Source organism: Mustela putorius, unplaced genomic scaffold, assembly GCF_011764305.1.
Source record: "Mustela putorius furo isolate JIRA1106 unplaced genomic scaffold, ASM1176430v1.1 tig00003863_pilon_pilon_pilon, whole genome shotgun sequence".
Classification (NCBI taxonomy): domain Eukaryota; kingdom Metazoa; phylum Chordata; class Mammalia; order Carnivora; family Mustelidae; genus Mustela; species Mustela putorius.
In genome coordinates, this window is record NW_025422015.1 from 6,159,309 (window position 1) to 6,171,652 (window position 12,344).

The following is a 12,344-nucleotide window of genomic DNA, read 5'->3' on the forward strand; positions in this document are numbered from 1 at the left end:
GAATCCTAGAACCTCAGATGTTTGGATCTATTGCCTGTTCTTTTTGTGTCTCTTTAATCACTTCTTTTCCCTAATCCTGAAGGAGAAAAAGACACCCTAAGTCTCTTTGTGGAGATTCCACACACACCACAGCAACTATTAAGTTTGCTAGAAATTTCGTTACAATATTTTTTATCGCCTAAAAATGTTTACTCTCTTTTACTTGAATTAAAATTTCATGTTGTACCCTCCTTAATTTAAATTGATTTAATCATTAGCAAAAGTGAATATATAAGCCATGTAAGCAAAAGGTTGGTTCTGATAGGATAATGTAAAGGAAAAGCTTGCTTCGAGATAAAATAGGCATTACCTAAGGTTATTGGTCTCTTTAATAATCTCTCTAATCAAGAATCTGAGTTTTTGAACAATCTCATTTTTATAAGTGTTTTATTAATTGAACCAGTAGTTACTCTTCACTGTTCATGGTGGTTAAAATTTGACTGTAGGCTTTTCTCCAAATATACTCATTTCTTCAGAAATTGCCAGGTATTGTGCCAGGTAAACTTCATTTCTGTACTACAGTGTAATTTTAACAATGATAAGAATATATTCTTCAGGGGCGCCTGGGTGGCTCAGTGGGTTAAAGCCTCTGCCTTCGGCTCGGGTCGTGATCCCAGGGTCCTGGGATCTAGCCCTGCATCGGGCTCTCTGCTCGGCGGGGAGCCTGCTTCCTCCTCTCTCTCTGCCTGCCTCTCTGCCTACTTGAGATCTCTGTCTGTCAAATAAATAAATAAAATATTTAAAAAAAATAATCTTCAAAATTGGAGTCTCATAAATTTGCAGTGTTGCTGTTTATTTGAAAAGAAAGCTGTCTTAGAGACTTCTAGAAGAATAGGAAAATTTATTTTTGTCTCACATTTAATCAGCTAAGGGTATTTTGATACTATTTTCAGTAAACACATTGTTTCTTTGATAATCAAAAATTTTTCAGGTGACCTTGGATTGATTTTGTATTTCTTTTTGTTAGAAAATGTCAATTCATTGGATGCTAAAGAATTTTTTTCTGACTAGAAAGAAGTATTCATAACACAGAACCTTCAAGGAAGGACTGGAGTGAACTCTATGAGTTGTGGGACATTGAATCATGATATTAAAAAAAAAAAAGTAGATGAAATCTGTGTATCAGTAACAACTTGATTTAGTTTTGTTTTTGTTTTTTATTTTTTATTTTTTTTAAGTAGGGGGGATAGAAAGAAAGATCTGGATCCATCCAGATCTTTCAATTAAGGGAAAGAGAGAGAAGAAGACATCAGAGTTTTATCCAGGTTCATCAGGATACACTGTATACTGCCAGTACCTGGCCCCAGCTATACTCTTCTAACATTGTTTCCCAGATGAGGTGTCACTATAGGGCATCTAGAGCCTTAGGGCAGAAGCAGTCACAGTTCTGGTAAGGATGAGTTGAGGGTGAAGGAATGTGAGAGTGCTGAGGTTCAGGAACTGGACAAAGATAAGAAGTCTTGGTAGTTCAAACAAAAGCCTGTCATCATTCATTCATTCAGAGATTGACTGAATATTGACTGTGTGCCAAACAAGGTTCTAGGTTGCTAGAGGTATATCTAAGTAACAGAGAGCCATATACCCTGGCCATGGAGCTTTTATTAAGATGGAATATTATGAGTGGTCATGACTCCATGGAATCACTATGTAGGTCATGAGTCTTTTTTCTTTTGGCCCTCCAGTGCTCAATCTTGAGTTACTTACAAACGTCACTTCATAGCTGTATTGCTTCATAACCAATTATTCCAAAGCGTAGTGGCTCGAAACCATGAACTTTTATCTCACAGTTTCTTTGGTTGGGCTGTGGGCATATGGTAGCTGGGTGCTCCTGATTCAGGGTCTTTCACAGGCTGTAATCAAAGTATCAGGGCTGCATCATCTGAGGACTCAACTGAGGAAGGATCGGCTTCCAGGCTCCCTCACATGGTTATGGCAGGATTCGGCTCCTCTAGACTATTGAACGGAAGGCCTCAGTTCCTCACTGCCTCTTGGCCTGGAGCCTCCCTCAGTTCTTTGTCATGTGAGCCTCTGCACAGGGCAGCTTAGAGTGGGCCAACAAGAGGCAGTGAAAGAGATGGAAGTTACAGTCTAATCTCAGAAATGACATTTCGTTATTTTGATTATTCTGTTTGTTTCAAGCTCACATTCAAATGAAGGTGATTTCACAAGGCTATGGAAACAAGGGGGCAGAGGGTACGGAGACCCATTCTGGAAGCTGTCTCTCATTGTATATTGATAGAAGACCATTATTTTGTAATATTTATTTTTTCTTCCTTACCCTTCATCTTCTTTCTTCACTCATATTTCTGTATCTTTATCCTCCAAAGGCACTCTAAGATACTTAATATGTGTTTTTGGATTTGTATTTATCTCTGGCAAAAGAGTGTTTTGTATAGCGTATGTATTTTGAGTTTATAAAATGGTATTGTGGTCTAGATCTTGTTCTGTATCTAAGGTTTTTTCGTTTTGGTTTTTTGTTTTTTGTTTTCACCCAACCCCGTATTTCAGTGATCTGGGCATGTTGCTATTTGTAAATTTTGTTAATTGCTTCCATCTTCTACATAGTATTCCAGAGAATGCATCCAGTACATTTTCTTTTCTTTCTTTCTTTCTTTCTTTTTTTTTAAGATTTTATTTATTTATTTGACGGGGGAGAGAGAGCATGCACAAGCAGGGGGGGAACAGCAGAGGGAGAGGGAGAAGCAGACTCCCCACTGAGCAAAAAGCCCTATGCAGGGCTTGATCCCAGGACCCTAGGATCATGACTTGAGCTGAAGGCAAAAGCTCAATCAACTAAGCCACCCAAGCACCCCTCCAGCACATTTCCTTACCCATTTCTCTAGCAGGGAAGAGGTTGATTGTCTTTAGCTCCTTGATTTCTCCAACAGTTCTTTCATTAACATCCCAAAACATGCTCTGTGAATCTGTGTGAGACTTTCTCTGGAATATTTACAGAAGAGTGGGATTGCTGGATCATAGGATACATGTATATGCAGCTTCTCTAAGGACTGCCAGGTTGCTCTTCAAAATGACTATACCAGTTTTTTTTTTTTTTAAAGATTTTATTTATTTATTTGACAGAGAGAGATCACAAGTAGGCAGAGAGGCAGGCAGAGAGAGAAGAAGGGAAGCAGGCTCCTCACTGCACAGAGAGCCCGATGTGGGGCTAGATCTCAGGACCCTGGGATTATGACCTGAGCCGAAGGCAGGGGCTTTAACCCACAAGCCACCCAGGTGCCTTAACTATACCAGTTTTTAATCAACAAGTTATATGTGAGGGTTTCCTTTTTCCCAAATCCTTACCAATACTTAGTGTTATTGGAGTTACTAACTTGCTTTTAATCTAGTGAATGTATAAGAGGGACTTTGATTGCTTTCCACTTGCATTCATCTGTTAATAGTATCTGTACTTTTAGCCATTTGGGTTTTCTCTTATTTGAATTGTCCTTTGTGCTGTTTACTTGTTTCTTTTTGTCCATTTTGTCCATTGAAGTCTTTTGTCCATCAGTATGAGGAATTATAAGGATGGATTTTCTAATCTTAAATTATCCTTGCATTCCTGTGTAAATTTTTTTTTTTTAAAGATCTATTCATTTATCCTAGAGAGGACAGGGGAGGGGCAGATGGAGAGAGAGGACCCCAAGCAGACGCCCTGCTGAGCGTGGAGCCCTGCACTGGGCTTGACCCTATGACCCTCAGATCACTACCCGAGCTGAAACCAAGAGGTGGATGCTCAATCTGCTGAGCCATGCAGGCGCCCCTCTGTGGAGAATCTTCATGATCAGAGAGAGAGTGAGTGTGCTTTGAAACATTGTTAGCTCTTAATGGATTTCCACATCTATAGTCCTAAGCAGAACGGGTTCATACTCAGTTTTGAAATTGAGGTGAGCCCAGCCTCCTAAAAAGAGTTGGTCAGTTTTTCCCTTGTTTTCTCAATCAACTTTTATGTGATTAGAATTACTTTCTGCTTAGAGGGTAGGTAAAACCCACCTAGAAAAAGATTCTCTGGACCTGAAGCCTTTTAAAGGTAGAGTTCTTCCATTAAAATTCCATTTTCTAGGAAATAAGGGAAGAACAACTTTTTAAAGGAGAAAAAATTTTGGGTGCCTGGGTGGCTCATTTGGTTAAGCGTCTGCCTTCAGCTCAGGTCATGATCTCAGAGTTTCGGGATCGAGCCCCAACTCAGGCTCCCTGCTCATCAGGGAGTCTTCTTCCTCTGAGCCTCTCCCATCTTGTGCTCTCTCTTTCTCATATAAATAAATAAAATCTTAAAAAAACAAAACAGTGATTCTTGGAACACTGAAAAAATAAAACAAAAATTTTTTTAAATTTCTTTTATTTATTTATTTATTTTTAATTTTTAAAAAAATATATATATTTTTTATTTGCCAGAAACAGAGAGAGACCAAGTGAGTACACACAAGCAGGCAGAGAAGAGAGGCAGGCAGAGGCAGAGAGAGAAGCAGGCTCCCCGCTGAGCAAGGAGCCCGATGCGGGACTTGATCCCAGGACCTTTTGGATCATGACCTAAGCCGAAGGCAGTCACTTAACTAACTGAGCCACCCCATTGCCTCCAAAATTTCATTTACTTTTAACTCAGATCCATCTAGTTATTTTCTCTTTTTCATTTTGTGTTTCATTTATTTGAATGTTCTTTTTTCTTTTCCTTTATCAGTTTCACCAAGATTTGTTTCTTAATTTTTAAATGACCCATAGTTTGATTTTTTAAAGTATTTTCCAGTGTTTTGGGGTTTTCTTTTCTTTTTTCTTTTTGTAAGATTTTGTTTGTGAATAATCTCCACACCCAACATGGGACTTGAACTCACATCCCTGAGATCAAGAGTTGAATGCTACACCACCTGAGCCAGCCAGGTGCCCCTTCGATTTTATTTAAATTTGGCCTGGTCTGGGTAAAGCGTCAGCGGGCTTTAGAAGGGGAAGAGTTTATTTTAGACTGAGAAGTTTAGAGGGTAGCTGGACTTTGAAGCATTGGTTGGGTTTTGTGTGTGGGAATCAAGAACTTTCTTTGAAGAAGGAGAAATGGCTTGAGCAAATAACAGACGGAAAGTGCAGTGTGTGTGATTGTGAGCTTCTTGAAGGAGCCCCAACTTGTATATAGTCAGAGAAACTAGAGTGTATACTTTAGAGAAACTTTGTATACTTATTTTTAGGAGACATTTAATGTGAAAATCTTTCTTTTTTTTAGCTTACAAGTGAGCATGAGTCTTCTTATGATTAGTGAGAATGTAAAATTGGCCCGTGAGTATGCGCTGCTGGGCAACTATGATTCTGCGATGGTGTATTATCAGGGAGTTCTTGACCAGATGAACAAGTATCTGTATTCAGTCAAAGATACCTATCTCCAGCAGAAGTGGCAACAGGTGAGTATCATGGCTGCTGTGTGTCTTCATGGTTTAAGCACTCAGAAGAGAAGACTTGAAGAGATTGTCAGTGCCTTTTGCAGTTATACGTGAAGAGTGTATGGTTTGTTACATGGATTTATATATGCTGTTACTTGAAATTTGATTTATTATATTAATAATATCCATATTCACTGTCATCAGTATTGGGAGTTCTACTCAGTTATAGTTTTTGGAATGTAATAGATTTTAAAAAATAATGGTTTTGATGGTTTTTTTCTACATCACATTTTTTTACCTGGTAAAATTAGAATTTATTAAGCCATTGTTGAAACTGCAGATGACAGCTGAATGTCATGGCTACGGATTCTCTGTAGAATATTCTTTTTTTTTTTTTTTTTTAAGATTTTATTTATTTGTCAGAGAAAGAGAGGGAGAGCGAGCGAGCAAGCACAGGCAGACAGAGTGGCAGGCAGAGGCAGAGGGAGAAGCAGGCTCCCTGCCAAGCAAGGAGCCAGATGTGGGACTCGATCCCAGGTCGCTGGGATCATGACCTGAGCTGAAGGCAGCCGCTTAACCAACTGAGCAACCTAGGTGTCCCTCTGTAGAATATTCTAAAGCAGACCCTATTTGAATCCCGTATGAGGAAAGTGTGGAAGTTATAAGTCCACCTGTAGATGGCATTTCTAGCAAGGTTAGGTACATCACAGAGGAAAGAAATGTTAACAGAATTTAATAGTCCTTTTGAGCTGGTCTTCTTGGTACAGTGTTATCCCTCAGATTCCACTAAACTGCTTTTATGGATAGTATTCCATTTTTGTACTTAATTTTGGTTCCTTTTTTTTTTTTTTGTAAGAATTTTAAAATTATTTATTTGAGAGAAGGAGAGTGAGCATATGCAGGGGGAACAGCAGGCAGAGGGAGAGGGTGAAGCAGGCTTCCTGCCAAGAAAGGAGCCCAATGTGGGACTTGATCCCAGGACTCTGGGATCATGACCCGAACTAAAGGCAGCGCATTTACCCAACTGAGACACCCAGGCACCCTATACTTAATTTCTTTAAAAGAGGGAAATATCCTACCTCTTTGAACTTAAACCTTTTCCCCTATATCTGCCTCTGCATATCCCTTACATTACCAGAAGAGGGAAAGTTTTTTATTTCATAAAGAGTTTTAAATTTGTCACTGAAAGACTTTTGTTTGTTGGCTGGAGACTTTTTTTTTTTTTTTAAGAATTTATTTATTTGATAGAGATAACAAGCAGGCAGAGAGAGAGGAGGAAGCAGGCTCCCTGCTGAGCAGAGAGCCCGATGGGCACGATCCCAGGACCCTGGAATCATGACCTGAGTTGAAGGGAGAGGCTTTAACACACTGAGCCACCCACGCGCCCCATCTGGAGACGTTTTTTTTTGTTTTGTTTTGTTTTTTTTTTAAGATTTTATTTATTTTATTTGACAGAGATCACAAGTAGGCAGAGAGGCAGGCAGAGAGAAAGGGAGGAGGAAGCAGGCTCCCTTCTGAGCAGAGAGCCCGATGCAGGGCTCAATCCCAGGACCCTGGGATCATGACCTGAGCCAAAGGCAGAGGCTTTCACCCACTGAGCCACCCAGGCACCCCTGGAGACTTTTTTAAAGTAGACTCCACATCCAGTGTGGAGCCCAAGGTGGGACTGGAACTTACAACCTGAGATCAAAACTGAACTGAGATCAAGAGTTAGACACTTAACTGGGCCGATCAGGTGCCCCTTTAGCCCGGAGACTTTTATTTTAAAAGTCTTAAGCTTTTTTTTTTTTTTCCCTATGAGATTTATGTATTTATTTGGGGTGGGAGTGAGGCAGGAGGGAGAAGGGCAGAAGGAGAGAGAGAATCACAGGCAGACTCCCTGCTGACCGCCTGGGTGGCTAATTGGAGCCAGGCGTGAGGCTAGCTATCATAGGCCTGAGATCATGGTCTGAGGCAAAATCAAGAACCTGACTCTCAACCAACTAAGCCACTCAAGCACCCCTATATTTATTTTTTAGAGAATAGAGTGTGCAGGCGATTGGAGGGGGAAGCAGACTCCCTGCTGAGCACAGAGCTTAACACAGGGCTCAATCCCACAACCACGAGATCATGACCTGAGCCAAAACCAAGAGTGAGACACTTAACTGACTGAGCCACCCAGGTGCCCCAAAAGTCTACGCTTTTTTGGTAAAGATACTTGAATCATTTAGTTTTAAAACCAAACAGTATCAAAAAAAAAAAAAAAAAAAAAACCCAGAAAACAAAACAAAAAAAAAAACATTACCAACTTTATTTCAGTATTTTGTATATATTGTTTATAAGTTGAGTCGAGAATGCTTAAAAGAAATCTTGGTTTTATGTGAATTGTGCTATTCGTCATCTGAAGCCATTTTTTTCAAACTATAGGTTTCAGTCCATTAATGGGCTATGAAATTAGTGCATTCTCATCACCATTTTAAAAGTCCAATATCATGGGGCACTTGGGTGGCTCAGTGGGTTAAAGCCTCTGCCTTTGGCTCCGGTCATAATCCCAGCATCCTGGGATAGATCCCCGCATTGGACTCTCTGCTCACTGGGGAGCCTGCTTCCTGCTCTCTCTCTGCCTGCCTCTCTGCCTACTTGTGATCTCTCTATGTCAAATAAATAAATAAAATCTTAAAAAAAAAAAAAAGTCCAGTAACAGAATAAAAACCATCAAAGAAGCAATTTACAAAAGGATTCTTTTTACTAGAATTTCCAAAAAGAAAGTTATAGCTAACTTCAGTATGTTATGCAGTTTGAGTACAAACCATATGTTAGTAATATGATTTAATTGGTCAGAATATTTAGTTCATTTTTTTCTTACAGTTGCAAATAAAAACGTAATGAACCATTCTTTTTTGGGGGGGTTAAAATTTTATTTGTTTATTTATTTATTTGACAAAGAGACAGAACACAAGCAGGCAGAGTGGCAGGCAGAGGGAAAAGCAGGCTCTCCACTGAGCAAGGAGCCCAATGTAGGGCTCGATCCCAGGACTGTGGGTTCATGACCTGAACCAAGGGCAGATGCTTAAAACAACTGAGGCACCCAGGCACTCCTTAATGAACCATCCTTAAAATTTTGACAGAATATTTTGGCATGGTTTATGGGATTGCTGATGTCAAAATGGAGGTTTCCAACATCTCTAATAAATGGCCCTGATTTAGTCTTGGCAGTGATTTATTGGTTATAGATATTTAAAGAGCCATATTCTCCTTTGACACCAGGTTTGGCAAGAAATAAATGTGGAAGCTAAACATGTTAAGGATATTATGAAAACCCTGGAGAGCTTTAAGCTAGACAACACTCCACTGAAAGCTGCACAGCATGAGCTCCCAGCCTCTGAGGGGGAAGTCTGGTCCTTACCTGTGCCTGTTGAACGAAGGTGAGTGGAGACCTTTCAAGAAACATATTCGCCCAGAAAACGAATAGCGTTGGCTATATCTAGGAGAGCTGGGTGGTCAGGACACAGAACAGGAGAAGGTTTTTTACTGAATGCCTTTTGGAACTCTTACATTGTGTATCATGTAACTATGACCCGTGTGGATAAATTAAACTTAGGTGGAAATAATCCAAAATGCGCTTTTGTGAGTAGGGTTATAGAAGTAGTGGAAACAACATTATCTTCTGGAAGGAGCTGGGAATTGAAATATCTGGGCTCTCATTCTCTCTTTGCCACTATCCGTAGCTTTGGAAAAAACATGTAATCTTTCTAGGCTTCAGATTTTTCTTAGGTAAAGTGAGGGAGTTAGATTAAAACAGTAGTTCTCAAACATGCTATCATAGAATAATGCTGTTCATCAAAATTGTTGAAATGAAAAATGTGCTCTTTTTTTTTTTTAAAAGATTTTATTTATTTATTTGACAGAGAGAGATCACAAGTAGGCAGAGAGGCAGGCAGAGAGAGAGGAGGAAGGAGGGTCCCCAGTGAGCAGAGAGCCCGATGCAGGTCTCAATCCCAGGACCCCAGGAACATGACCTGAGCCAAAGGCAACACTTAACCAATTGAGCCACCCAGGTGCCCTGAAAAATGGGCTTTTTAATTCACAGAAAGAAAAGGATAAAATGTTCTCCATTTTAGGGGTTTTTCTGGCCATTTTTCCCCTTGGCTTCCTATTATCTGGAGCTAGCAAATGAACAGTGAAAGTGATACTTACTGAAATGTTCTACACAGCCAGTCATGCTTGGTTTCCCTCCATATTTTTTCCTGACAAGTGTCAGATGGTTGTCACTTGTTTATTCCACTCACATAATAGATTTCCTAGTTTGTATTGTGGACCTAAACGTGGGAGTGTGTAAGAGCATTTTAAAAAAAAAACACTGATTTGCAGGTCCTTTGTCCCCTAAGCAGTTTGAGAACCTTGCACTAATAAGGAAGACGTTGGTCAGTGTTTTTCAGCTTCACATTGTCATTTGTAACTCTCTGCTTGATTGTAATTTATGATGAGTGCTAGATGTTGAGTGCTCATGTGTCCTAAGCACTGTTAGAACTATACATGTTATTTCATTTATTCACAGTTAGTTTTTCAAATAAGTCCTGTTTTCCTTATATTGCAGATAAGATAGTTTGGTGTACAGTGACTTTTCCCCATTATCACAAAGCTAATAATTGGTGGAGCTAGAATTTGAACACAGATATATTTGATTATAAAGCTGACATTATCTGCCGTACCAGTTATTCTCAAACTCTAGAATACCTAAAGATCTCTTGGGGCACTTATTAAAATGTGGATTCTGGGTTTTTACTCTCTAAGAGTCTGAAATAATACAGGTTTACCTAGGAGATATTTCAGGTTTGGGTGCTTTTAAAGGGTTATATATAACCTACATAGTTAATCGTGTTCTTACTAGTTGTTTTCCACTTTTTGTTATTATAAAGTGAATATTTGTAAGTGAATCTTTTTCTACATTTATGATTTCTTTTTTCTTCATTTCAGGAGAACTAATAATGAGTCAAGTTGTGTTTTTATTTTTTCTTGCCTATAAATATGTTTTATTCCTATTTATTTTCTTTTTCTTTCCTCTTTCTGGAGAATCATCATTTGGCCCCTGTGCTAATAGTCTTTTCCTGCTGCTATAACAAAATACACCACACTGGTGGCTCACACAACAGAAATTTGTCTTTATTTCTCACAGTTCTGGAGACCAGAAGTCCAAGATCAAGGTGCTCGCTAGTTTGGTTCCTGAGGACTCTTCTGGGCAGACAGCTGCCTTGTCTCTGTCTTTGGGAACAATCAGGCTCTCCGGTGTCTCTCACAAGGACAGGGTCCTCAGATCAACACCTTATTTAACTTTATTTAATTAATTTATTTTTAAGTAGCTCCATGCCCAACATGGAGCTTGAACTCACAACCTGAGATCAAGAGTCACATGCTTTACTGACTGAGCCAGCCCGGTTCCCTTAACTTTAATTAGTCCCTTACTCGAACTGGTATCATTGGGGATGAGAGATTTAATGATGCTGAATTTTGGGGGGACACATTCAGTCCATAACAGCCCTGTAACTTCTTTCCGACTTTATTGGTAAGAACTTTCTGATGAATACATGTGCCCAGTGAAAATTTAGTTCCTTTCAAATTTAATGAATTATTTGGTCACCTCAATCTAACAAGCATAGGCAGGAGGAGTCTCCTTGGGAGTAATAGAACGTTGAATTAGAGGAGTCTCTTCATCTAAGAAATTCTATGATGATAAGTTCTAGTTTCCTTTCTGATTGCTTTTTGCTTTCTTCAGTACCTTTTTCTGTCCCTCATCTTAAGTGCCTTGGATGGATCACTCTTAACTATAAAGTTCTCCTCTTTGACTTGATTTGCTGTTTCTTTGCTCCTTCCTGTAGTTTATTTTACTCCATCAACTAGATAGCCCTCGAAGTTTTATATTTTTTGTTAGTCTTCATTTGTACTCATGCTTACGAGAGCTTACTCATTCTTTTTTTTTTTTTATAAATAAATTCTTTTTTTTTTTTTTTTAAGAATTTTTTTTTTTAAGATTTTATTTATTTATTTGACACAGAGAGATCACAAGTAGGCAGAGAGGCAGGCAGGCAGAGAGAGAGAGAGAGGAGGAAGCAGGCTCACTGCCGAGCAGAGAGCCTGATGCGGGACCCTGAGATCATGACCTGAGCTGAAGGCAGCGGCTTAACCCACTGAGCCACCCAGGCGCCCGAGAGCTTACTCATTCTTAAACTCTGTTGGTGATTCTGACCTTGTCATCAGCTGGATTTTAGTCCCATTTAAAGAAAAGATTGAGCTGATCCAGTATTCTCTTTTATTTATTTATTTATGATTTCTTTTTTCTTCATTTCAGGAGAACTAATAATGAGTAGTTCTAATAAATACATCTACTTATTTTTTTAAAAGATTTTATTTATTTATTTGATAGATCACAAGTAAGCAGAGAGGCAGGCAGAGAGTGACGGGGAAGTAGGCTCCCCACTCGATCCCAGGACCCCGAGATCATGACTTGAGCCGAAGGCAGAGGCTTAAACCACTGAGCCACCCAGGCGCCCCCACTGTTCTCTTCTATGATCATGCACAGAAACGTTTGTACGAGGTGGTTCACTGAGCCTTTTAGAGCAAAGATTAGAAATAGCTTCAAAATTATTAAATGTGAATCTTTTAAAATGTCTTTTAAAACCCCCTTTTAGAGCAAAGATTAGAAATAGCTTCAAAATTATTAAATGTGAATCTTTTAAAATGTCTTTTAAAACCCAGCATCCCTCAGGTATCTCCTTATCTCTCAATAAAACCGGAAGTTTCACCATCTTCTTCCAGCAGCACATGTGGTCCCATTCCATACTAACTCTAGAACCTGAGTTCTTACAACTCTTCATCCTCGAGCAGGTCAGACACACAGATGCTTCACTTCTTTGCACATGCCTTTCCTTCAGCTCAGACATTTCATGACTTGTTCTCTCATTTCCTTTA

General features: G+C 39.4%; 1 protein-coding gene across 2 annotated transcripts in view; it reads left to right on the forward strand.

The window, feature by feature from the left end:
- Positions 1-12,344, forward strand: part of KATNA1 (katanin catalytic subunit A1) — a 37,322-nt gene that overhangs the window by 2,631 nt on the left and 22,347 nt on the right. The window contains exons 2-4 of one of the 2 annotated variants that reach the window (XM_013056264.2): positions 3,643-3,831; positions 5,246-5,420; positions 8,646-8,803. In XM_013056264.2, the coding sequence (XP_012911718.1) occupies positions 5,259-5,420; positions 8,646-8,803 (320 nt within the window). In that variant the 5' untranslated portion in view covers positions 3,643-3,831; positions 5,246-5,258. The remainder of the gene's footprint in view (positions 1-3,642; positions 3,832-5,245; positions 5,421-8,645; positions 8,804-12,344) is intronic. The other variant, XM_004752775.3, reaches the window with a different exon arrangement.